The 27,399-nt window shown below is 45.3% G+C and overlaps 1 protein-coding gene across 1 annotated transcript in view; it reads right to left on the bottom strand.

Moving 5' to 3' along the window:
- Positions 1 to 1,595: 1,595 nt before the first annotated feature.
- The window catches only part of LOC138487396 (carboxypeptidase O-like), a 309,025-nt gene continuing 283,221 nt past the window's right edge, over positions 1,596 to 27,399 (bottom strand). The window contains exons 12-13 of the mRNA XM_069613965.1: positions 7,709 to 7,793; positions 1,596 to 1,950 (exon numbers count right to left, since the gene is read on the bottom strand). Of these exons, the coding sequence (XP_069470066.1) occupies positions 1,673 to 1,950; positions 7,709 to 7,793 (363 nt within the window). The 3' untranslated portion in view covers positions 1,596 to 1,672. The remainder of the gene's footprint in view (positions 1,951 to 7,708; positions 7,794 to 27,399) is intronic.

Raw genomic sequence — 27,399 nt, 5'->3', positions numbered from 1 at the left:
TATTACCACCTTTTCTGGTGCCACACCTGTTGTGCACACTGCTGTCCAGTCTGATTATGTTTCCCCTGTTTCCACTAGGAAACCACAGTTTCCAGAAGACCGGTTGGTGGTGCAAGAGCGAGCGAGCAGCCCGACCAGGTGACAGGCAGCAAAGAAGCTGCAGTCTGCGGAACGATCCATAATCTGATCTGGCAATCCCAGTGCCCCATGCAACCCAGACTCAAACAATGATGTCACCGACAGCAAGACCATAGGGCACTCCATTCACCTTTTTGGTCCTTTCAATGGGCTTGACCCACAAGAACAATACGCTTAACGGGGGCAACGGACAGTCCTGCTGTCGATGCGGCATCCACTCACGCTGGAAAGCCATCACACAAACCTTGACACTGGAATTGATTCTCACTGAAGCAAGCTGCCATTGACTAGAGCCGGCGGACCCACATAAAATAAAGGGGCAGGGCTTAAGATCCATTTTATGCTGACAAGTAACACCTACCGTGGGGAAAAGAAAGCAAGCGGGTGGCCCGCCAGGGAAACAGGCAAGTTAGAGAGCCAATAAAGATGGGGTGGGGATGGAGTAGTAGGAAGGAGAAGCAGGTGGGAAGGAAGAGAGACAGAGAGATAGAGGCAGAGGGCTACAAAGGTGTGAAGGGAAATGATCAGGTGAAGTTTGAGTGCCTGCTAGGCACCAATCCTTAAGTTATTCTGAATTGGGGAACTTAGGGCAGGGATCACCTAGATTGATCCCAGAGGGAGTTGAAGAGATAAGGTGTTTGTTTTTAGGCCATCGCCACCAGACAGACACCTTCATAGATATCTTGGGTTACTAATCTCTAGATCCAGCCCTGGGGGTGAGGGATGCCTGGGATGGGGAGGGAACAGCCCACACTAGACGAGAAAGCTAGAGGAATGGCCATTAGCAAACCTGTTACTGTTCTGAAAATAACAACACTCCAACTGCCTTTTAGAGTTTCTTGTGTACATGAGACCGCCTGTGACAGCTCCCTAGGCTGTGTGATATTCTTGACCACTAGATGCTGGTTCATTCTGCCTCACAAATTTTACAAATACGCGTGCATACAATCAAATCATACATTCCCTCAAAAGTGTAAAATGCCATTCAAGTCACCCACACACTCAGATACTTCAAAGACAAATGTGCTTCCTGGTCTATGGGTGGAGACATACGTATTTGTTCCCCTAAATATTTTAAGAATTGCTTATCAATTTTTCCAAAAAAGAGCCATGGAATATTAGAGGCACAAATACTTCTATGCCATTCCATGGCTTGTTTGCACATGCCAGGGCTGTATATAAAAATAATTAAATACATTGAGCTTTTATTTTGAGTTCATGGCAGAGACCAGCCTCTACGAGCAGGAACGGGATGTATGGGGTGGAGTAGTCTGGTTGCGTGCCTATTGTGGTGGTGAGGCTGCAGCTACCACTGTTTATGTCGAATGATTAAAAGTCTGCTCACATTCAACCACGACATTCTGCCCTTAGGAAATAAGGATGAACATATTCTGAGCTACCCTTTAATGAACAATGCATAAACACAGTGAACCAATCATATCTTTCAAGAGGCGAAATTCTATGTTAATTACAATCTTTTTATTTGCCAAACCAATACATTTATTTCAACAGGAAACACCAGGGAATACACAGTTTAATGCCAGAGGGTGTAGGAAGAACTGAGGACACAGGCTATGAAGATGTTCCCCCATAGGGAGGCAGATCTGAGGGCGACAGCGCTGTTTTCAATGTAGGGCGCGCTGACATGGCTGATGATAGTCATCATACCGGCCATCGTCTCTTCACAAGTCGCTTGAATCTGTTCCTCGGGCAACAGGAATCCAAATGTGCCCTTATCCCTCAGCTCAAAGGTGTATGAAAAAGGAATGCCCAGGTCTGTAGCCCAGTCACGGGAGGACCCAGAGTTTGAATCTGTGATAAAAAAAGAAAAACAAAGGGAATGAACTAGTCTGATCAAACTTATATTTCAGGTGGTCAGTTCCACCATCACATCTCATTTCCTGAATCGCATTCACAGTATCTCTCTATGACATGTTCGATAGAACATATAATATAATATGTGGTGGCAGGATATCGCATGTTCCCCCTTTACATGCCCAATAGTATGTCATCTATCACCTGTGTAGTGCATACCATTTAAGGTGTTATATGGTACCCTGTGGCATGATTATCACTTGGCCCACTGTAAACACCCTTACCTGCTGCCATGTCCTGTGGGGATCTGCATTATTTAGAAGAGGCCCTGACTGTCACTAAAGATCACCCTCTCCTGATGGTCTGTTGCCGTGTCCTGTGGGGTTCTGCATTATTTAGAAGAGGCCCTGACTGTCACTAAAGATCACCCTCTCCTGATGGTCTGTTGCCGTGTCCTGTGGGGTTCTGCATTATTTAGAAGAGGCCCTGACTGTCACTAAAGATCACCCTCTCCTGATGGTCTGTTGCCATGTCCTGTGGGGTTCTGCGTTATTTAGAAGAGGACCTGACGGTCACTAAAGGTCACCCTCTCCTGATGGTCTGTTGCCATGTCCTGTGGGGTTCTACGTATTTTAGAAGAGGCCCTGACTGTCACTAAAGATCACCCTCTCCTGATGGTCTGTTGCCGTGTCCTGTGGGGTTCTGCATTATTTAGAAGAGGCCCTGACTGTCACTAAAGATCACCCTCTCCTGATGGTCAGTTGCTGTGTCCTGTGGGGTTCTGCATTATTTAGAAGAGGCCCTGACTGTCACTAAAGTTCACCCTCTCCTGATGGTCTGTTGCCGTGTCCTGTGGGGTTCTGCGTTATTTAGAAGAGGCCCTGACGGTCACTAAAGATCACCCTCTCCTGATGGTCTGCTGCCATGTCCTGTGGGGTTCTGCATGATTTAGAAGAGGCCCTGACTGTCACTAAAGTTCACCCTCTCCTGATGGTCTGTTGCCATGTCCTGTGGGGTTCTGCGTATTTTAGAAGAGGCCCTGACTGTCACTAAATATCACCCTCTCCTGATGGTCTGTTGCCATGTCCTGTGGGGTTCTGCGTTATTTAGAAGAGGCCCTGACTGTTACTAAAGTACACCCTCTCCTGATGGTCGCCTCAGTTTCCACATAGAATTTAGGATATTCACAGTAGAAGTCTCTATCATGTTAAGGATTAAAAAACGGATGTATTTTCACCAAATCTGGAGGGAATGGGGTAGGGAGATAAAGAGCCAGACAGATCTTCCAAGCTCCTGAGAAAGGTCCTGTTGGGTCAGAGGCAGTGCGCGGCTCCTGTTAATGAGATGTGAACCGATACAAGGAAGAGACATACGAGGTATGAAAGGATGATAAGGAAATGAGATCCAAAGACTAACAGGGTTTCCTCCAAAGACACTCTGCTTGTCGCAAGAGCCCACGAAAGGAGCAGCGAGTGGGAGTTATCCATGGTTGGGTTAGTTTCTGCCTAAATATATTCCAGAGTTTTGAAGAATTCCCAAAGGGTCCCCATTGTCACACCTTGTGTTTAACATTTACCTACCATCCCTATGCTGATGATGCTCAGATATATTTCAAGTCCTCTGTTTAAAAGACGTAAATAATTGGATGCTCATAAAGGGGCTGCAGCTAAATCCCTCCAAAACAGAGGGAGCCCTTTTGAGCCAAAACAGCTCCTTAAATATCCGCTTTGCTCTCTGTGCCATACTTGCTTTTTGGAATTCCCACTTCCTTCATCAAGAAAATAAAGAACTTGAGGTGCATTTCTGAATCTTGTTTCGGCTTTTGCAATCCATGTGGCCACCCTCCCCAGACAGCAACACATTGCACTCTACCGTCTGGGACCCCTGCAGGGAAATGTGCCACATGTTCCACATTCTTCCACACCTTTGCACATTTTTTAATGTTGTTTGTTAGAAATAGAAGCAGCGCCCTCCGTCAAAATCTAATGTCTTTGTTTCTGCAGAAGCCATTAGAACATAGGATACATTACTTAGAGAAATATTGCACATATAACCCTGAAAAATACTCTACTCTCCTAAGCACTTCTTTCTTTTGCCACTCTATTGATTTGGATTCACATCAACATCGGCAAAACGAAAATTATGGCCTTCTGAGTAAAGGAAAATGCAAGCCTAAATACATGTGGAAAATTTATCAAATGTCTGTGGAAATAGTTAGCAAATATAAATATCTTGGTGTGTGATTGAGAATAAGTTAGACTGGGCTACACATTGGAAGGAGACTGAGGCTAATTATATGACAATTGCACGCGTTATGAGCAAATTCATCGTTAGGAAGGGTGGTTGCTCAATTAAAACCATTTTGCTCCCTTACTCTTCTAAAATTGTCCCATGTATGCTATATGGAGCAAAAGTGTAAGGCGGTAGGTATCAAGTTGAGATCAACAATCTTGAAGGTAACATTCTCCGATTGTTGTCTAGAATGCCCCGGTCACTCCCCGTAGAATACATTTGTTTGCAGTTTGCTCTCATAAGTCCGACTGTGGAGACTTATAAGAAATCGACCATGTGTTATGCGTAATTATTACAATTGGATAATGGGGCTATAATGGTCCATTATTTCCATGCGGTCAGGAAGTTGGACAATTATGATCGGTCCGGGATTTTGAGGAAACTTCTGGCCGAATACACAATCTGGTTGTCGGGGTTTGAAGGAAACCCATACAGATCTATCTTGTTAGCTCAGATGTAATGGGTGAAATGTAAAACATGTGACTACAGCAAAGAGGTGGATATGGTTCGGTTGGCATCGAATGTAAATAGTTGACCTTCTTTCCATTACTGGATAAATCGGACAGAGGTGCCACATAATATTTAAGCCTATCCAAGCAGTAGCATAATGAGACAATGTTTGCTGTTAAAATTTACCATTACATTAGTGTTGGAAATAGAAGGTGCAAGAATTGGTCTAGTACGATCGGAACGCCCATGTAGGTTATGTGGGGAAAACGAAACTGAATCATCAGTGCACATCATGCTGAATTGTGTTAGTCTGAATGCCTTGAGATACAAATACATGAAATCATATAATAACATGTTTACTGATGAGGAGGTGTAACTATTGTATAATATTTTAATGGAAGGTAATGATGTTAACTGTATATACCATTTGATTAGGTTTGATTTTAGATGAACTGGCAGCAAATATTTACTAACTGATCGATTGTGTGATGATGAAATGATGTAGATACTGATTTTATCATTTGATTCAAATGTATCTGTAATCTATGTTTATACAAAGTAAATTTGGCTGTATGTATATTAATACAAAAAAATAATAATCTGGGTTCTGTCCTGTAAGTCACAACCTTATGCCCAGTACTCTAAGCAATCTCCTCTTCTTGCCAGGAGCATTTGATACTGATGACTCTTTTTTACCACCCTTTCCCGTCTTGGCTTAAAAGGTTCTATACTTGACTGGTTCAATTCCTATCTTCCTAAAGGCACGCATTCTGTCTCTTGGGCAGGTCAATCTTCTTCTGTTCTTTCTTTAAAATATCCTGTTCCGCATGACACGGTGCTGGGTCCTCTTCCCTTTTTACACCATACATGTCACTTCTACTATTTCTACTTTTATCGCCTTGACACCATTTCTACGCAGACACTTCTCAAATCTTTCTTTGTTTTTCATCCTTCTCTCCTTGCCTGACTTCTGGCCTCTCAATCCTGGGTATCTGATCACTGCGTACATCTCAACTCATCCAAAACTGAGGTTCTTCCCCCAGCCCACCACTATTCCTCCTCCTTTTCCTCCTCCTATTTCTTTTTCCCGATGTGCCTTTCAATAGAAAATTACACGTAGAGAAGGTAATAACCTTCTCTACGTGTAATCCTGGTGTCATCTTTGATTCCAATCTTTCCTTTTCCTCTCATATTTCCACTGTTGCCCACTCCTATTGTTTTCATCTCTTTAACACGTGGAGAGCACGTTATTTGTTTTCCTTTCATGGCACTAAAGCTCTTCTGTAATCTCTTGCCTTTTCTATTGTTGTACTCTTCTTTTCAGTCTCCCTGTCCATCAATTGACTGCTTTTTGCTCAATCTATTAATCTTCCATTCGTCATCTTTTTCGTCTAGCTGGTCATGATTCTATTTCCCCTGCATTGCTATCACTTCGCTGGCTCTCTTTGAATCTTGTCTGCTTTTCAATGTTCTATGTATTGTGTTTACATGCATTCATGGCACGGCTCCTTCCTAGTTCTCCTCCTCCTTGATTTCCTTCTACACTCCTAGCTCTTTTTTTTTCACTCTCTTTTTTCTACCTTTCTCTCACCCTCCTTGTGACCTATCTCGTTTCTGCTCTATTTCACTGCCTGCACATGAGTATTAGAACAAGCGTCCCTTTATTTTATGTATTGGATATTTGTGATATTACAGCATTTAAAAAACTGTACACAAAAAAGGCTGATTTCTTTTAGCCGTTTTTGTGTTGGCTTTTAAATGTGGCAATATCACATCCTGTCCCCCCCACACTCCAAGATGACCCCTTCCCCACCTCCACTCTCTTCTGCCGGTTTTTATGTTAAACAGGGGGATTCACTGTCCCAAACCTCACCATTTCCCCTATACCAGGTGTTACGCTTGGAGGCAGGCTTCATTTGGATCCTCATGACAGGGGCAAGGATATCCACGGTGTTGGTGATAGAAAGGGGAAGATTTACAAGGGCAGAGTCAATGTGGGCGTCCATGGCAGGAGTGGGAGAGGGAATGAAGGTGGCAGAAAAGGCAGCAACTGACACTCGCTTCAATGGTCGAATGACGGCGAAGGAGACGGGCAGTGCAGGCAGAGGCTCAGCAGGGGGACCTAAGAGATCCAAATGAGAAGACAGGAGTGAGTGGTCAGACCAGGAGAGAGAGGAGTAGTGAGAAGGTTGGAGATAGGAATGTCTGAGGAGATATGAGCATATGTCTTTCAATATATGGCTTCCATTCCTCCTTTTCGCTCTCATCTTAAAGAAGACTTGCTTTCCACTCAACTGTTTTTACATTTTATTTATTTATTTGGTACCATTTTCTATATGTGCAAAGAGCTTTGTCATAAAGCGCTATATAAATTCAATAAAATAAAAATCTGTGATATCTGTGCCTGGTCTATCTTGGGGTTCACTTTTTCCTGGCATGCAGCAATTCTGTTTTCATGTGGAATGTTGGAGTAAAGTGCAGGACATTCAACGTGGCCATGAGTGACAAAGCAGGCTTCTGCTGAGCTGACTGGTGAGTTTAAGAGCTTAATACATTATGGCTTAAATGGCAGACAAAGGTTGGAACTTTGTGGACGAGTTGAGAGTATCACTCCAAGCACACTACTGTCAAAACAAGGTAAATACATACTGACAGGACACTTTATGATGGTGGAAAATCTACATATTACACAGCACTCCCAAGTTTCTCAGTTCCATACGTGAGGACCTCCCTGTTCCGTTTTTTCTTGGAATTCAGGGAGTTTTCCAAGAAACCTGGGACTGAATGTCTTTCTCATACATGAAACTGGGAAACCTGAGGGCTCTGTGGATGCAAGTTACATTTATATTGATCCAGAACCGCCCTGATGCACCAAATCACAAGCACATATGTTGATGATGGAACAAGCATGCCACTTCCAAATCACGTTTAAACTTAGGGGGGCCCTTTTTAAATGGACACAATTGCTTTAATTCATCCAGTGAAAAGAAACTGGATTAATGTAGGTACTCACACAATATCACAGATGCAGAGCCAGTTCTGTACTCCTTGCCATGCTTGGCCAATATCGCAGCAGCAGCACCTTGAGAGACATTCAGCTGTTAAAAAAAGAAATATCTGATTATACAATCATAAATTACAAAGCACTAATTCTGCCTTCTGGACATTTTGCATTTTATTTATTTATTACATCGGCTTATCTTTTTTTTGTATCTAGGTGGGAGCTTCATGTCATCTCAAATACTAACAAAATAGTATAATTTTGAAGCAGTAATATTAATGGCATACATCTTTTTTTTAAACATTTTTTATTGATTTTATCACAAACAAAACATGCAACAAAACTTGCAGTACATGTTGTAATATTTCAAATTTGCATTTATCATTCAATGTCTGCTGCCTACCCCTTTCCCTCGCCCCCATTCGAGCCTACTCCACTTCTCTGCCCATATCTATTCCTTCTAAAGAGGTTCCTTTTTCTGTGTCCTCAGCAGAGTCCTCGTCGCTCGACCAGTCCTGGGTGGGCCCATACAGTGTAGCCACTAATGGGGTGATTCATGGAATTATTTGAGCCGAAAAATGGGGATTTGTGCGCCATTCTGCCCGAAAATCCCCATTTGTTAAACAGGTATTTGCGGGCAGAATGGCGCAAAAATCCCTGTTTTTCGGCACAAATAATTCCATGAATCAGTCCCTAGGTGTTTCCAGGCCGTCAGGGTTTCTGCTTCTTCCTCCCCTCCTCTACTCCCCCTTTCATGCCACACTACTGTTTCAGCTTTAGTCCATTTCTGAAGATCTCTCCACCAGACTTCTATCCTAGGTCTGTTGCATGCCTTCCATCCCATGGCAATTCTACGCTTGGCAAGTATGTATGCCATGTCCTTTATTTTACTCACATGTTTTAAATGGCGTGGCCATTCAACATTTATCTTGATCCCTTTCTCATCTAACCGGTGGGCTACTTCTACCCAGAATTTCCCAATTTCTCGGCATGCCCAAAACATATGCGTCATCCCAACGTTTTTTTTCCGCATTTTGTGCATGTTTGCCGTTCTGCGTTCTCGAATCTAGCTATTCTCTGGGAAGTCATATATGCCCTGTGGGTTATATATATAGCTGTATTTGCTGTAGCCTCGCGTTCCAAGACACTTTCTTGTGGTATCCTTGGGCCCACTGCCACATCCCGTCACTCATGGGTACACCGACCTCTTCTTCCCAGTCATGTCTTAATTGTTCCACTTCCTTCCCTACTTTGGACATCAATAGTTCATATAGTCTGGATATCTCATGGCCTCCTTCTGCTATATTGTATATCGTTTCTATGGTAGCGTCAGGTTGCTCTTCTAATGTTATTTCCGACCATATCTCTCTAATCCGCGTACCATTCTGTTATATGTGATATACTGCCCCACATGCAACCCTGTTTCTTCCACCAGCATCCCGAATACCTTTATCTCCCCTTCTTGCCATATGTCTCCCATTGTTACAATTCCCACCGGTTCCCAGTGTCTCCTAATTGTCTTCATTAGTTGCCCATCCCCTCCCGCTAATACGAACAGTGGCACTTGTGGAGAAAACGGGGTTGGGTTTTCCATGACCTGACAAGCTCTTCTCCATAACTTCCATCCCAGTACCAGCATCTTTGAGCGCTCTTTCAACTCTGATTTGGGCAGCCATTTCACTTCTTTTAGGAAGAACGGGGCACACTCCAGTCTCAGCAATCTCGATTCTGAGGTTGCGTCTTCTGATAACTACTTGGCCACATATTGTAGTTGACTAGCTAGGTAATAGATCTCATAGTTCGGCAGTTTTATACTCCCTTTATCATGCGTATTCTGCAACTTCCACAGGGCGATTCTGTTCCTAGTCCCATCCCATAAAAATTCCCTGCATATGATGTGTAGCTTAACAAAGAATCGCCTCGGTATCAGGTATGGTGTGTTCCCGAAAAAATGTAATAGTCTCGGCAATACAACCATCTTCCGCAGTGCCCCTCTTCCCATCATTTCCAAGGGGAGCTTAGACCAGAATCTCATATTATTTTGAATGTTCTGTACCGCTTTCTCAGTGTTATGCTGGTGTTCTGCCTCTACCGTGTGATAAATGTCTATCCCCAGGTATCTGAACGTGTTTGACTCCCATGGTATTTGTAAGACTGGTAATTGATCGTGTGGGACTCCTACATACCTCCCTAATGGGAATATGCATGATTTTCTGGGGTTCACCGCTATTCCAGATAGCGACGCAAATCGCTCCATCACTTCCAGGATATATTGGAGATTTTCTTCAGGATATCGTAAGTACAGCAGCATGTCATCTGCATATAGCGAAATGAAATGCAGCTCCCCTTTTATTCTGATCCCTATTACCTCGTACTGCTGCCTCAGGCATATTGCCTGGGGCTCCAGTGCTAAGATGTACAGCATTGGAGACCATGTACATCCTTGTCTAGTACCTCTACTCAATTGCCAACTTTCTGAGATGATAGCTCCGTTTTGACTCTGCCTAGCGGTGCACTATACAGTAGTTTAACCCATTTGAGGTACCCAGGTCCTATCCCCTAGTTAGTCAGGGCTGCAATCAACCAGGGCCATTTGACAGAGTCAAAGGATTTTATTGCATCCAGTGATACAATTGCAATCTCACCCGAGTCTTCTTTGTGTGCTCTAAAACCCGGTTGAGTCGTCTAAGGTTGTCGGATATGTTCCTGTGCGGGACATATCCTGTTTGATCAGGGTGTATTAGTTTATTAATGATCCATTTCATTCTGTTTGCCAACACCGATGTAAGCATTTTGCTATCTTGATTCAGCATCGATAGCGGTCTGAACGATCCACAATCCTTACCTGGCTTATTGGGTTTAGGGAGTGGGATAATAATTGCTTCTCTCAGGATTCTGGCAGCCACCCTGTCTCAAATGCCTCATTTAGCATTGCTAGCAGCGGGGGAAGCACCTCGTTTCTATACATTTTGTAAAATTCACTGGGGAGTCCATCAGCCCCTGGGGTCTTACTAGTGGGTAGTTGCACTACCACCTCGTCTAGCTCTTCTAGAGTGATTGGGGCATCTAGGTCCTCTCGCTCTGCCACGCTTATTTGTGGCAAGCCTATGTCCTCCAGTGTGCCCATTATCTCCCTGCTGTTGCTCCCTTCTTCGTCCCCATACAATTTCTGATAGCATACAAGGAATTCTCGATTTATGCCCTCTTGGGTGTCCACTAATTGCCCACTCTTCCCGGTATTGCTCTGATTGTGGGTCTGGGGGTCTCACTTTTATACAACCATGCCAACACCCTTACCGGTTTGTCTCCACCCACATTCTGCCTCTCTACGTACTTTTTATAGTTCAGATTACATAGTATCTCCCAGTGTTCTGCACATTCCTGTTGCAATTGGCTTATAGTTAGTACTGTTTCTGCTACCACTTCCTGCGTGGCAAACATGTAGTCTAGTCTCGTGTACAAATTCAGTGGGGCAGAGTAATGTGAATATTGTCTGTCTTGTGGGTGGTCCACCCTCCATGTATCCTCTAGCCGGAAATCTGTCATCGGAGTCTGCAGGACCCTGCCAGCAGGGGTGGGTCTGTCTTGTTTATTATCTGACCTGTCTACCTTTGAGTTTAATGTGCAATTGAAATCACCACCCCAGATCACTGCCCCCCCCCAGGTACAAGCTCACTTTGTTGTATAGGGTCTTGAAGTATGTCACTGTGTCCTGATTCGGGGCATATGTGTTAATAATGCATATTTCTTTATTTTCTGCCAGCCCCCGTATTGCCACCATCCTCCCATTCGCTTCAACTGTGGACTGTAGTAACTGAAATGGGACATGCAGTGCTACCCAAGTGATCAGCCCCCTGGCATAAGCCAAATATGTTGCCCCAATGGCGGTCCCCCTCCACTTCTTCTGTATCACCTCTAATTTTTCTTTTGTGAGGTGAGTCTCCTGGATTAGAGCTATATGTTCTGCCTTCTTAGATACATCATGACCTTGTTCCTTTTTAGGTAGCTATTGAGCCCCCTGACATTCCAAGGAATTACCTTAAGTTTCACCATGTTTCAGCCGCTTCCCACGCCCCCTTTGTATCTTCCCAACCGCTGCCAGGAGCGCCAATGCTGGTGTGTGTAAGCTCGTTCCCCAACTTAAACTACCCTTAACCATTAACACTGCAACCTCCCCAACCTCCCTCCCTGCTCCCTCCCTTCTCAGCCCCAACTTAATCTCCAACTCTCTATATTCCCTCCCCCCTCCCAACTGATGCCCAGCTCCATCCCTGGATCTCAGGCACCCCCCGCATCTAGCCCTTTTCTTGGCTATTGCCAGTACTTGGGGCACAACAGGGAGATATCGCCCTACTGGCGTTTCAACTATTCCACCTACTGGGGATAGGTCTTCTACATCCAGCATCACCTATATTGGCCATACATCGCAGCGCACTTGTAGCTCATATCTAGCTTGTACACTTCTATATTCCAGTCCAACAAGTCCACCTATTGAGTGTGTCAGTTAATTTTCTAACGTGCCAATTGCTCCCCCTTCAGATATGCCCGCTACAGTTTCACACACCCCAGCACTATCAAGCATGGCGCCAGGTCACTTATCCTGTCCATCTCGCTCTTGTCCGTCTCCAGACTCTGCCTTTGTGTAAGACCTTGAGCTTCGCAGGGTACAGAAGCATATATTTGAATCCGGCTGTTCACAATCTTCTTTTCACCACCACGTAGCTGTTACGCTGTCTCTGTACCAGCATGGTATAATCTGGGTATGCGGTGACAGTCGCTGATGCCTTTGTTATTGTTCCACCTTTCCAAAAAAAAATCCATGATCTTTTCCCTGTCTCTGTAGTTCAATATCTTTGCTATAATTGCACAGGGAGGAGCCCCAGGTTGAGGCCTTGTCATAAGGGCCCTGTGCGCTCGTTCAATCGCAAACCCCTGGGAAAGTTTACTGGCCCCTATTTCCTGGATGATCATGTTCTCTACATAGTCTGTAGGATCCAGGCCTTCTTCTCCTTCCGGTAGTCCCACCACGTGTATGTTATTGCGTCTTGCTTGCCCTTTGGCCTCCTCTGCTCGGTTTTCCAGGTTGGACACTTGTTGTTTCAGTATGTGGACCTCCTTGGCGTTTGTGGTGCTAACATCCGCGTTGGTTTTCATGGTGCTCTCTAGGCCACTCATTCATTCTGCCAACGCTCTCACATCCTGTCTCAGCAGGTTGACCTCTATCCCTACTGCGTAGATCTTAGTTTCCAGTGCCACTTTCAGATCTGCCATCGCAGTCCCCCACAAGGATTTTAGTTGCGTAATGGCCGCAAGGATCAGGTAGTCGCCCCTCGGCGAGGTCGTCTCTTCCGGTGTAGTGGCCATGGCTTGTGCAGGCGTGGTCGGGGACTGCTGCCGTTTAGTAAAGATGTCCATTGTTGGCTGTTTGCCTTTAACTTTGCCCCCTGGACGTCCTTGGCCCTGCCCTTCTATTGCACAATATTGCGTCTCTTTGGTAGTATGTTGGTTCTTGTGGTGCTGCCTCCTGCCTGCTGTGTGCGCTATTTCTTAAAGTGCAGGTCCACCACGTGTGGGATCTGCAGCTCTTACCCACTGGCTTTTCAGCCCTGCATACTCTTGATTATTCAGTGGGGGTCCCAGCCCTACACCAGTCTGGTGCTCAAGCCTTGGCTCCGTCCCCATGAGGCACCGCACCTATGTGTTCCATGTGTGCCACCACTTCCCAGGCAGTGGTGCGTACTTGCTGTTAGAATGTATCCAGTCCCTCCTCCTGGACTAGGGGGCTGTTTTGGCAGTGTAGGGCCGGCCAGATGCTAGCTCTGCTGGCCTAATGGCATTTTGCGGGGAAACCTGTGCCATGTTGTTGTTCAGCGCCCATTTTTGGGCAGTTCCATGTTCCTCATACACCTTGCCGAGGGTATATGACTCCCTTCTCCACAACCTTTCTGCTTCCGTCTTTTGATTGTGGGGGGTGCATCCTCCGGTAGCTGCCTCCTCATGCCTCAAGACCTGCTACCTGGCCGCTCCTGTCAAGGGCTTAGATCCACTGTCCTCCTCTCCCGTGGTGTCGTACTCGCCCGGTGCTTTACTCCTTTACACTATGTCACCGCTTTTCGCCCCCTCCTTGAAGTAGCACACGCCCGGTGCACTGCGCCTTGACACAATATTGTTTAGAAAGCGTTGAAGGTGGCCCTTCAGACCACGGTTGCAACGCTCAGGCCTGAGGTCTTAAGGATCCTTAACATTAGGCACACACATCGTTCTAACTCAGGCTTCTGGGCAGCCACTGTGTAAGTCTTTTTATGGAGGTGTATGTAGCCATGGGTCCCAGGAATTTTGTGTGAAAGATGGCTTTTTCACACTTGTGCGAGCTCGCTTCTCGCTCTGCACTATGGGCAACCATTAATTGCAGACGCGCATATGTTGTGCCAGCGTCTGACATGTCCGCCATATTACGCATGGACACCCTTTGCTCTCTGTCTTCCAGGACCTCCTCCAGCCCCACTCTCAGCTGCGGAAGTCATACCGGCCCACGGACGTTCCATTCCCTCTGCTCCAGATCTTCTGGCCTCAGCCACGCCGTCACCTACGCACCCCTCCAGGGGTCGTGTTCTCCCCCGTCAGGGGCGCTCCCAGGGCCACTCTCTGCAGCAGCGATCCCTCTAAGGCCTCGGCGCGAACGTCTCCACCCCACCAAGTTGCTCCACCACTCCACCAGGTATTTCTTATGCTGGGGCTGCAGTCATTGCGCGCATGTGGTACAGGCTCCTCTGTCCTCTTCAGCCCTAGATTCGATTGCGGTCCTCACTTCAAAGGGTTCCTTTGTCCGGGGACCGCTACCATTTTGCTGCCAGTTTTGTTGTGGTCTTCAAAGATCCATAATTTCTGTTCTGCCAATGCGACTTGCACGCAATTGCTTGCGCTGGAGTCCCCTCATTTTCCCATTGCCTTAATCATATTTTCTGGTTAGAATACCACTTCAAAGTACGTGCGCTTGTTCGGATCAGTTGTCGGATCACAGGAGCTCACGAGAAGAGCAGCCAAGTCCATGGCTGCCAAGCCGCGCCCCAATGACATACATCTTTCATGCATACTCTACACATGCTCTAGACTATCCTGGTTTCTATTCTGTACAGCAGCACCATCCCCTCTGCGCTACCAGCACCTGGTTGTTATTAATAATGTCCACGGCCGACTGAAGAATGATGGTAGGCAGGCCGGACTAATGGGGTCCATAGGCTCACCCTCGTCCTTCCTGTGGGCTCCCTCCACCTTTGCTCAGGTGTCCCTGCTCCCCAGCAGGATGTGCTGGAAGACTAGAGACAGGTTACCCCTATAGTCTGCTTCTAACCTAGTCTTCTGATTGGGGCCTAAAGGCTATATCCCTATCTACCTTACTCCCTCCGGGACTTCCTAAGGTTTGCACATTCTCATGGCTCCTCAAGGTGGGGTTCAATGATGTTAGGATGGTGTTTCCACAGACTCTTGCTCTTTCTCTTTCTCTCACTCGCTTCTCCATGATCTTTCTGCTCTCCTTGTTCCCTTAGGTGTCATTTCTCTCCTTTCTTCTCTGTCTCACATTCCTCCTCCCATTCAATCTTTTCTAGGTATCTATTTCCCTCTCCACTCTATTTCACGTCTCTCTCGACACATCATTTTCTCTTCTCCGACTCTCACTCTTGCTACTCCCTTCTCTTTCTTCAGATAATCTCACACTTCTTTCCTCACTCCTCTTTCCATTCTCTCTCCTCCCTCCCTGCTACCACTGTTCGCCTCCTGTTCTCCAACCTCCCCCACTATGCCTACTTCCTCTCTCCAACCAATCTCCTCTCTCCTTCTCTTGCACTCTCTCTGTGTCACTATGTACCACACTCTCCTTTCTCTCTGTACATTTCACCACTTCCAGTATCTACATTCCGTTCTCCCTCTACTCTCACACTCCCCTCTCTCATTACACACTCTGAAACGTACACTACAACCACTACAGTCTCTGAAGCTTGGTACCACTCTCTCTAACACACAATAACTTACCTGCACTCTCATTCAACTCTTCCACAAACTCCTAAACACTCTTCTGCACTTTCTGCTGTCTGCCGCCTGGTCTCTCGTTCCACCAACTCTCCTCCCGACCTCACCCAAGCACCCGTCATTCATGGATCTGAGTGCGTGGCATTTACTGGACTTTTTTTCCTGATGGCCCTCTCCTGCCCCTTCCCATTGGTCCTTGGTGTTACCTGTCACTTTGGCCATTCTTTGTCTGGGATTCGCCCTTAGGGGATGGGTTTTCATGGTAAATGTATAAAGTACCTTCTTGGACCTACCCCCTTTTTGTGTGCGGGTGCTTGCTCCATTTGACTGGTTTGGTGTTGCTTGGTTTTGCCACTTTGACCTCTGTGCCTCAGCCTGGTGAAGTCTGCAACTTGACTATGGTGATAGTTGGTAGCATGAGAAGTGCAGCTGGCATCCTTTTCTCTCATTCGGCTAATTCTGGTGTGGTCACGGTGAGTCCTGGATGCTGTAGTCCTTAAAAGAAGGAAAAAGGACTCTGTCCAGAAAATAGGCTGTAGGGCCAGCTGGAAAAACAGTGGTGACAATTGTTTTACATCACATGGCATGTCTCGGGAGCATAGCTCAGGGGCAACGTGCTTGTCTTGGAAGCAAGACAACACAGAGCACCACAGGTTCGATCCTTGGGTCCGTCCTTAGAAACCTCTGAGTATTAAGCGCGTTATAAATAACCTATCATCTCATGTTCAGGGGGGTCAGGGACTGGCGCCCACCCAACTTCCTCATCCCAACTCTGGGGTACGATTGGCTCTGGCATAAGCCCTGGTAGCCCGCTTACCCAGGTTAGGAGGGGCCCTGCTCCCATCCTGACAGGGTTTGGACCCTCACCCTGTCACATTAGTTATACCTACAGCTCAGCCACTCGACTATCTTTTCTGAGTTTCTGCATGCGCGTCTGCACGTTATGTGCTACCTTTGTTTTAAAGATGTGTCACACTTATACACAGTCGGACATTTTTTGCAATGTATCCAAGCTCTGACTCAGCCCTTTGTCCTTCTGAGGTTGATGAATTGCATATCATGAAATTGGGTAGTAATAATGTTTGTCCTTCGAATGCTTCCAAACAGGAGGAATATGGTACAAAGAACTATTTAAGAGTACCTCTTGTTATTATTATGTACTGTTGTCTGTTGATGCATGGCCTGAGCACTTGCTGGACAATGTATTTGTAGTATGCTTTACTATTCTGTAGAAGGGCCAACATTTGTACTTTGCAGCCTTGTCGGGGTGATTCTGGTGGCATTGTGGGAGAAAAGAGATGTTGTGGACTGCAAAATAAAAAGCTTTAGAGCCCGAAGACATAGTTGAGGGACAGGTGGTCGGTCTACTTGAGAGCTGCCATTCAAGCGTTGCATGACAGACTATTGCCCATTGTGGGCATAGCAAGTTTAGTGGGTATCCGTGAAACAGCTGAAACAGCTGAAAACCTTGAGAGTGGTATGTGACATTTGCTCGTGGACTTTACATTTTCTTGCCTGGAACACATACAAATTGAAAAGTTTGCAAAATATGCTGTAAATGTCCTATATACTATTGCCAGGCGTTTTTCAAAACTTTGTTAGTGGACATTGAAAGCGCAGAGTTTGGTTTTGTTTCTTTATGTCTTTGATCCGTTTTTTTCATTTTTTTTATCGGGCTCTGTGCGTTCATACACCCCTGAAAGTAGACACAACCTCCGATTCAGAAAGTGAAGCGCTGACAATGAATCACCCTCACATCCTACAGATTGTTTGCAAAACCCTAATAAAAAACCTTCACCAACCAATGCCTCAGGGGGAGGACACAACCCCCGAGCAACTACTTGAAGAGATGACATTGGAGCCTCAAGAGCATGACCCCAACACCCCACCAGCAGAGTTTGATTTAAAAAATGAAGGACGCTGGAAGTTGATAAAGTTATTCAATGGCAAAATAACTAAGTGTTCCCAGGTGTCTAGACAGAGGCATATGATAATGACTGTGGCAGTGTGCAGGCTGTCAAAGGCCATTGAAGGTCGTAGCAGCCATGCTATAGAGCGACAACAATACCATACCTCTACCACTGTAGTGTTGAGGTCATCTTCGGCTGTGACCTAAGTTCCAGCCGTTCATCCACTGTTACAGCTGTCAAGATTAAGTCCCCCTTGACAAAGTACTGAATCATGCCATGTAATGAATGTATGCTGCTGTTAGAGTGGTCTAGGGGATCTATAGAAAGGTCAATGTGTCAATTCTTAGGAGAACATTCCATTGAAGCTTGGGTTGACTCGAAGCTCGGCTGTCTGAACACAAGAGCATTACTCATTAAACTGTATAAGATCAGCACTACCTACCACCACAAACCATTCAGTTTCTTGACCAAGAATATGCTAGGATTTTGACTTTCCATAGCACTATGCTTTTACTGAGAGGTGTTTGAGTATTGAACAGCGTCCCTCTCACCTTGTGCTAGCAACTTAACTTTGTGACTTACAAAAGGTTTGAGAACAAATCTGTTCGCCCAGCTTGCTGTTTTGTTCTTCTTCTTCTCCTTGTGGTCAATGAGCAGAGTAAGTCTGGAACATCTAAATAGTTAGCTCTCTGTGTTTCTGCAGCCGTGCTCTCCTGCTGCTATGGAACAGGAGAGACACAGACACCTTCCACAAACTGAATAGGCAACAAAGCCCACCAGCACCTGAAGGAAGCCACATGGAACCCTGCAAACATGGATTGGGTAAAAGACAGGTACAAATTGGCCAATAGAGTCAGGTGAGCACTGGAACCAATGGAAGGTGGATGGGGGGGGGGGGGTAGAATAAGGACATTACCATTATAAAAAGAAGTGAATGGAAGACAGAGGGGCTGCAGGGGTGAGGTAATCAGGTGTGGTGGCAGACTGAGAGACCAGGAGGAGGATGGAAGGTGAAGGAGTGCTAAAGAGCTGGTTGAAGAGTTGGATCAGAGTATATGTGAGGTACCGATTGCAAGAGAAAGTGGTACTAGTTGTATGTACTGTATTGTGAGAAAAGGTGCGTGTAAAAGATGAGTGAGAGAAAGGAGGAAAGATAGAAAGAGGGGGGAAAGGTGTAAGGGGAATTAGAGAGAGAGAAAGAGAGAGACTGAGAGTGATAGAGAGGGTTTATAATATCAGGGTGTGGAGAGAGTGAAAGGCAGTAGTGAAAGTTGTGGTAAGGATGGAGTTAAGTAGGAAGGAGAGGGTACCTAGAAGAGATAGGTGCAGAGAGTGTGGTAAGAATAGGGCACAGAGGTGTAGCTAGAGGAGATGGGCAAGAAGAGGGGTGTGGGTGGGATAACGAGTAAAGAGTAGAGTAGAGGGGAACAGAGATTGAGGTGTAGAGGAGAGTTGAGTGGAGAGGGGAGAGTGGAGTGGAGAAGGGAGAAGAGTAGACTGTTTGTCGGAAGCGGCCAGATTATGTGCTTGATGTTTCTGGTGCGGCTTGACGAGCCTCTGTAATACCTCTGTAATGCTGTCAGGTCCTTTGCCCTAGGCCAGCACCAACACGTTTGTAGATTGCAGATTGTGAAGATTGTGAACATTGTGGCGTTGCAAAATGGACAGTAGGAGCTGGAAACGGTGAACACTGCTTGTCTGATTTCTGCAGCCCTTGCTGCGGCTGGTACCCGGCTGTCTCCCAAGGGGCGGGGGCTTTGCCTCACCAGTTTGGTACTGGCTGAGGTCCGGACAGGTTGCCTTGTTTTTTCCTGAATTGACATTGGTCCACATGGATATCTATGCTTTTTAAAGCATATTGAATGCATGGTTTGCATTGTATCATATACCATATCTGGCTGAAGTTTTATACTTTGCGTGCACAATCTTTTTCTTTTTATTTCCGTGTCACCAGTGACTGTGGGGTTCCTGTGGTTAAGGTTCCTTTGAACTGTGTGTGCCCATTTGTTCCATAGGGTACATGCTCAGAAGTGTGACTAGCAGTTAATCAGACCATCAGGTCTGCAGCTGGTAGCTTGGCCAGCTCCTTTCACCCAACCTGAGAACAGCACATTGTTTATTCTGCTGTTTGTCTTGTGAGCACGACAAAGCTAGTGCTGTTAGTATTGTACTTGACGTCACCGTTACTAAGTTACAGGAGCCTGAGAGATCTGCTGCCGGAAAGAGTTGTATCAGCTTGCAGCTTGTTTGCTCATGATTTGACCTTAATAATATTGTGACTGAGTGGGGAGAGTTCCACAAGTCGGTTTATCTCCCCAGTGTGGTTCTATTTCGGCACTCGGCCTGTGAACAGGCCCTATGGGCTTGAACTATCTAAACAGGGTGACGAGCTATGACAACATCACATTAACAAAGCGCCCCGTCCCCGCTAAATTCAACTCATCGAGAGGGGGACGTCATGGATACTGTGATGCAAGAGCAGTCAGTAGATGTAGCAAATCGGACAGAGGCCTTGTTCCAGGGAATTAGCCACTTAAATTCAGCTCAATTGCTCAAGACCATAGATCCACAATTGGACTCTTCACTTAAGGGCTCTAGTTACGACCCAAAGCAAACTCGTGAAATAAAAAATCTTCCCATGAATAAAGGCACTAGGAACAAATCTTCAAGTGAATTCTTGAGATCGCTGTTGGGAATTCAGGAAAATACTGAAGAAAACGAATGTGCTCTACTCAATAATACTGTAGCAGAGGAGCGGGCTAACAGAAAATTGTCCAAAAAGTCTAAAAGAAAATCTATGAATGGAAAAAGTAGTGATGACGGCTCAACTAAAAATTACACATTTTTTGCCCATCTTAGATATATCACGAAAGGAAACCCTAACCCTACAGGACAATGAAAAGACTGAGACTCATCAATGTAGAAGCAGTGGTCGAAGTGGGTGGGAGCGGTCCGAGCGGTGCTCCTCTACTTCTTTTAAATACGTTTTACCATTCCTATACTTTTATTTTAAAAAGAAACCGTTCCGGAACGGTTTCGTTTTAAAATAAAAGTGTAGGAAGAAGTTGAAACTTGCACTTTCATTGCACTGCACTGGACGTGCCCTTAAACAGTAGGTGCATGTGTTTTGGAGTTTGTATTGTATTGTGCATGGGAGGGGGTGCGGCAATGAGGTTTGTGGGGAGCGGTGCAGGCCAGTAGGGAACATAGTTCCACTACTTCTTTTCGTACACTTCGACCACTGTGTAGAAGAGCTCAGTGAGGGGCCAAACTTTGGGCCACAAACAGCTAATGAAAGGCTTACTTCACAAGACCAACATCATAGAATGGAGGCCTTGGAGGGTGGCTCTCTAGTATTCTAAAGAATTGTCAGATTATGATTTCTGTGCACTTGGGTTTGAGGCCAATACACTTAAATCAAGCAAAGCTCTTGGCCATTTTTGGAGAGATTCTGGCACTTAGATGCCTTCATTCATGAGATATTGACTTCATATCAATCCCAGCGTCGGCCTTGAATAGACTGACTGTACATTTCTACTCAGGATTGGTTGCAAAATTAGTCTGTGATCAGACTGAACTGCTAAGAACAATGTGCTTTGATTGAATTTATTTTCAAAATCAAGCCCACATGGAGACTTTTGTTCTAGAAATAGATGATTCAAAGGACCATGGACCAACTAAGCACATTAAAGTGGGTGCAGGGCTGGCTACTTCTCTAACTACCATGGGAGGGGCTGCGAGCCAGAACATCGGACCGATGGGAGATTGGTTTTGGTTAATGGAGGTTATTTGAAAGACTCTAAAGCCCCAAGTAATTCAACATAATCTATAATTGTCAGCCTCTTAATGTCGTATCTTGGAATAGTTGTGGATTCAATAATGTATGCAAACTAATTCATCCAGAATCTATGATATGTAGATATGACATTTTCTTGTCCAGTAAACAATGGCATCTATGCCTATTTCTCTTAATGGATTTCAGGGTTTTACACAATTAGCAAAGAAGTCTAGTCAATGAAGACCTAGTAGGGGTTTATCAATATTTATTGATGTTGGGTTGCTTCTTGAGTCCTCCTTGTTTAGTGATACATCTTTTGGAATCCTGGCTATTGGGAATAAAATACCTGTGCCCAATATGGATATTTTGCTCCTGGATTCATACTGGAATCCAGCCAAATCGTCTCTTATTAAATACCAAGAAGAATTGACATCTGTATTAGATGGTTGGCTGGGTTCGGGTCAGAGGCCCAGAGTCGAAAAAATAAAGCAGGGAGTCGAGGCAAAGGGTGTGAATTTTTCACAATTTGGGATCTCTCTCTAGTGGCCCCTAAGGTGAAGGAAGATGAATAACTACATTATACTTGGCCCAGGGTATTGCCACCTCATGGATAGACCCTATTTTTGTGTCCTCATCCTTAGTCTATCATTGTTTGGCACTCACTATTCTTGAGGTGTTTTTGAGTGACCATCGTCCTATATCTATTGGGTGGAATTTTGCACTTAAACTAGAATCTCGATCCTAGGTTCCCCTTTTAGAAATCTGCAATAAAGGGTTAAGTGTGAGATGAAACACCTCCCTACTTAATAGATTTACTCATAAAATAAGGGTGGTTGCAGAAAACTCTAACAGATTGATATCCTTTTCTTGTAGGAACACCAAAAAAAAATACTGTGGCTGGCCCAAGTGACAATGAGGAGTCCGGTATTCAGCCAGGATAAACATGTACATCAGTATGATGCTACAGTAGCAAAAGCTACACAAATAAAAAACCTTCATCTACCTAACCTTTGCCATTGTTGACTAACAGTGAATGACGATTTATCTGAAAATGGAAAATTAAACAGCGATATAGGAACTATGTCAAAACTATGAAATTCCAATTACACGTAAGAGATGGCCCATTGGCAGTCAAGCATCTATTAAATGCAAATCCTAATTCTGGCAACGTACAACAAAAAATGTGGCGAAGGAGACGGTGGAAGAAGTATCCATGATAAGCGAGGACACTTGCGTTTCATATTATGCTACCACTTTTAAAGATGTAGGGACCGGCATGATGCTCGATTTACCAAGTAACATATCACAGGCTATCTCATGGACTGCACTGGACCCAGAAGACATTGAATTTCTTATAAAGAAAAGCAAGGGGTCATTTAGCCCCTATTACACTAAAGCAAGATCCTGTCTTCTGGGCCTTCATATTAGCTGATCTGTTTAGAGAAATCCTGGCCACGGGAGTGTTGCCCCCCTCTTGGAGTGTAGCATACATTCTTCCTATTTACAAAAAAAGGGGGTTGTGACGAATCCGTCCAACTATAGACCTATCGCCATTTTAGATGCCTCAAGTTAAATCGTTGTGGCTGTTGTTCTGAAGGACCTACAGTTCTGGGTTACTAAACTCAGGATTCTGGCTCCTAGTCAGATCGTCTTTAGGCGGAAGGTGGGCGCTAATTTAAATGGAACAATCCTTTCTTACATTCGGGCATTAGTGACTGTGGTACAGTCTAAATGGCCTCGCTAGATCTTTCTAGTGCCTTCGACATAGTTAGTGAACATACCCTTTGGGATACGTTGATAAAGAAGAGGGTGCCCCCCTTCTGGTGAAATTACTATCTTTGCTGCACCAGAATACATCTGTGAAAATTAGGCTGTCGAAAGAAGACTACCTGTCCCGCCCCATTGCTACCATATTAGGCCTGAGACAGGGATGCTTGCTTGCCCCCCTCTCTTCAATATATATCTATTGAATATTGACAAATGTCGGGATTGAATCAAATCTTATCCCATATGACTTGGATGCATAAAAATAAATTGGTTGGCTTTTGCCAGCGATCTACTGTTCTTTGACTTGACTCCTGTCGGCCTTCAACATAAGTTGACTGCTTTTACCAACTATGCAACTATGCCATAGAGAGTAATTTGACTATCAACGCCAGCAAGTCAAGAATAGCGATCTTATCTAAAAAGCAGAAACCGAATGTGATGGGATGGGGAGTGGGCATTGCTTGCCTGATGGGAACTTGAGGAAGGGTTACAAACTAAATCCAAATCTCTCCTAGCCCAGCTCAAAAGACTGTGTGTCACTGTGCGCAGCGTTTCCCTACTTCCTTTCAGCGAGTGCTACCTGGCTAAGATTGTCCCATGCCTAATATATAGTTTGGAATGCTCACTTTACAATCATGGCATATACTTGGTTCCATGTAATAATGTCCCTGCAAAAATGTCTCCTGACAAATAAGTCGCAGTTTTATGCAGAGACATTATTACATTGAACATGCGGGGGCCACCCCCGCAAACGCCTATTATTTATTTTTTTGCAATGGGAGCAGAGGACATCCCTGCAACCCGTCTCCATGCAAAATGTCACCATATATAATGTTGCCAATGGCTGTTTGCCGGCAACATTATGTATGGAGACATTATGTATGGGGACATTATTACCTGATACCATATATGTGAATTCTCTGGAGGGAACGATTTGGAAGAAGGGCTTGGGTCTTCCCTTGTGTGTTCTAAACTGTGTGATTCGGCATGAGTTTGGCTTGGTATCTTTGACAGCCAGAGTTTCACAGTCCAAATTGCTTATTTTTCACAAAATGCTGGTTCCTGCCTCCAACTGGTTGTTTGAGCCTTAACATTTTATGTTTAAGGATAAGAGCATAACATAATTTAACAAATTTGGGCTGAACATGCAACTCATACTTGAGAAATTAGGCTTGAGGAAATCCATTTAATTGAAACTCCATGGTGAACAAGAAATTGTTTAGTCTGGATTGGTGTTTGACTATTGATGGATTGGAAACCTATTCATTGTACAAAGAGTATGCTTTCTGAGGAAAAGAAGGTGCCTGGTGAAATATATCACCCTATTTCCGTGCTATAAAGTAGGTAGAGAACAGAATGTGTGGACTTTGTAAGAGCTCCAATATTGAAGAAACTATAAAACATCTGAGTCTGCACTGTGAAGCAACTATCCTCAATTTCAACAGGACTGCAGGACCTTGGAGGGCGAGCAGGGCCTGTGGGGTGCTTTAATGAGGGGTGATAGCACAACAACAATTCTTCACCTTTACTGGATGATTTTAGATGTGTTTAAAATTGTGAATGTTCCAATATACATTGGTATGTTTTTGTACATTTGATATTGATTGAGACTGGAATCGTATGTATAGTCTTAGTTGTTTAATCAGTTCCTAATTGTATCTGTCATTTGTTTTTTCGTGTGATTTTGATATGTATTCATTTAATTAACTTTATGTAGTGAAAAGGTTAACTTTAAAACCATAACACTAATAAACATTTTACAAAGGGAAGAGAGAAGAGAGGGGTGAGGAGATAGGAAAGGGTGGGGGAGAAGAGCAGACACAGAGTGGGATGACCATAGGGAGCGAGACAGAATGGAAGATGGAGGGAGAGAAAGAGAGTAAGTTGAGACAGAGTAGTCAGACCAGTGAGAAGAGTGAACGAGAATGTGAGGGAGAGGGTGCAGCAGCGTGCCTGCAGTTTGCACACTGCAACTATCAGACCCCGCTGAGAAAACCTGTGAATGTATTAGGACATCTTTAGAAAAACCCTGAAGGGAGCCAGATAGATAAGCCTGTTGCCTGTAGGTTCTTAGCAACAGCTGAAACAGACTGTAGGTGTTACTGCATTCTAGTTGCAAGCCTGGGGAATGGAAAAGTAGGATACCCATGGGAGATGAATGAGCGATGGCCCTTAGTGTGTCTCAGTTAATTCTGGTGCCAAACACCCTCACATTAGTTGAAGAACTGATAATAAACCGTCTTAAAACTATTTCTGGTATGTGGGTAATTTTGAGGCCACCTGCGACAACCACATAGAACAATATCAATGAATACATTCATGTTTCTGGAATGTTTTCTAACATTATATTGGTCCTTGCCCTAAAAGGCTAACCACACTGTGCGCTATACAAAAAGACAGATAATGCCATTGAAAGCACCATTCAGAAGATGGCGCTGGCCGCAAAGCAGATGTGAGATTCGAAGCTCCGCTCGATGGGCCATAACGGAGCACTTACCAGCAGCAACCATTACCGCATGAAGCCGGAATAAACAGCAATTGGTAAGGGTCCCCTGCCTCCTCTGATCGGTCACCACAGTGGTAGAGCTGGGGCTCCAGCGGTGAGGTGCAAACTCCCCCCCGGGAGCAAGCCAACACTCCCAGCAGCTGTGACGGTTCGTGCCAAATGGCCTCTGCCATGACTGTGTAAGTGCCCGCCTCTACTGCACAGAGAACGATGCATCGCACCAATCAGGGCGAGGCCTGGTGGATGCGAAGCAGATGATGCCCCACCTCGCTACAGCACCAAGGTATGTGGGGACCAAGGCAGCTCCAGTGATGCTCGCTTGGGTCATATAGGTCTACACCAGGCATTAGTACACTTGGTGACCTTTAGAGTCATGACCATGACCCAGAGGTTCATCATGTTGTGTTTTATTCTAGGTTTCCACAGTTTATTGATTGCGGTTCTGGGGGAGGGAACAGTAGGGGGGATTTCCAAGAGATCAGGGGAGGGGATGCTAAAACAGTGATCTGTGCAAGCATAGACTGGACGGAAACATACTCATTTTCTGCTAGTAAACTACATCCTCAGTCCATTTGTAAAACGGTAAAAGTGCCCCGCAAGAAATATTCAATTTATGCCCTTCACACAAAACATCAGTGGTTTCAACTCCCCGGTGAAAGGAAGAAAGATTCCCACAACATTTGAGATAGCCATGTAGATGTGGTAGCCCTTCAAGAAAAACACCTCCAAAAACAGAAGAACAGAGTTAGATTCAAGCACTACTCATGAATCTTTCACTGTACCACTGCCAACAAAACCTGCAGGGTACTCCTTGCTTTTAAGGACGGATTGGACTTTAGACTAAGGAAGGTTAGTGAGGATAAACATGGGGCCTCATTACAAGTCTGCCGGTAACCCTGCCAGTGTTTTTGGCGGGTTGCCACGGACTTGTAACACTTTTTCAGGCACCTGACTTCCCGGTGCCACCGGGACATTACACGTCCCAGCGGATCAGGAAGTCAGGCGCCGGAAAATGTAAGTCCCCATTCCCATGGAGCCCCATTGGACTCCATGGGAATGGGGACTTGGAAGCACCGGCACCATTAGTAATGGTGCTCCCGTGACAATTGTGCCTACCGGGGCCGTTGCGCCTGGCAGGTCAGACCTGCCATGCGCAATGGCGCTGGCAGGCACAGTTGTAGTCTGCCAGTCCGGTAAGAGTGACACCCTTATTTCCAGACCGGCAGACTTGTAATGAGGCCCATGGTCTCCTCTTATTTGTTAGTAGGCAATATGGAGTCTCTCCATTCACAATCGTCACAATATATGCCCCCAACTCAGGCGGGGCAGCTTTATCCAGGATGTTTTTGTGAACTTGGGAGATTTTGTCAAAGGAGAAATAATTCTAATGGGGGACATTAAAATAGCATTGTTGCCTGTCCTTGAAAGAAGCCGAGGTAACACCGGGGGGTGGGAGAGAGCAGGTGGAATGGAGAAGCTCAAGCTTAGGGACATTTTGAGACAGCTTAAGCCACAGGAAAGAGATTACACTTTGTTCTCCAGTGCCACATGACCTACTCTAGAATAGATTGTAAAGGCCATTCCGAGTTGGGCGGTAAGCGTTTACGGGCACCGGTAAGGATGCTGGTGCCGGTAAACCCTTACCGCCCTATTGCGAGGTCCCTTAGTGGGTCCCGCTAAGGGACCAGGGCATTAATAACGGGCCCGCTATATG

Source organism: Ambystoma mexicanum, chromosome 9 (genome assembly GCF_040938575.1).
Source record: "Ambystoma mexicanum isolate Mex_15411 chromosome 9, UKY_AmexF1_1, whole genome shotgun sequence".
In the NCBI taxonomy this organism is placed as follows: Eukaryota; Metazoa; Chordata; class Amphibia; order Caudata; family Ambystomatidae; genus Ambystoma; species Ambystoma mexicanum.
This window is presented reverse-complemented; position numbering and strand designations above follow the sequence as displayed.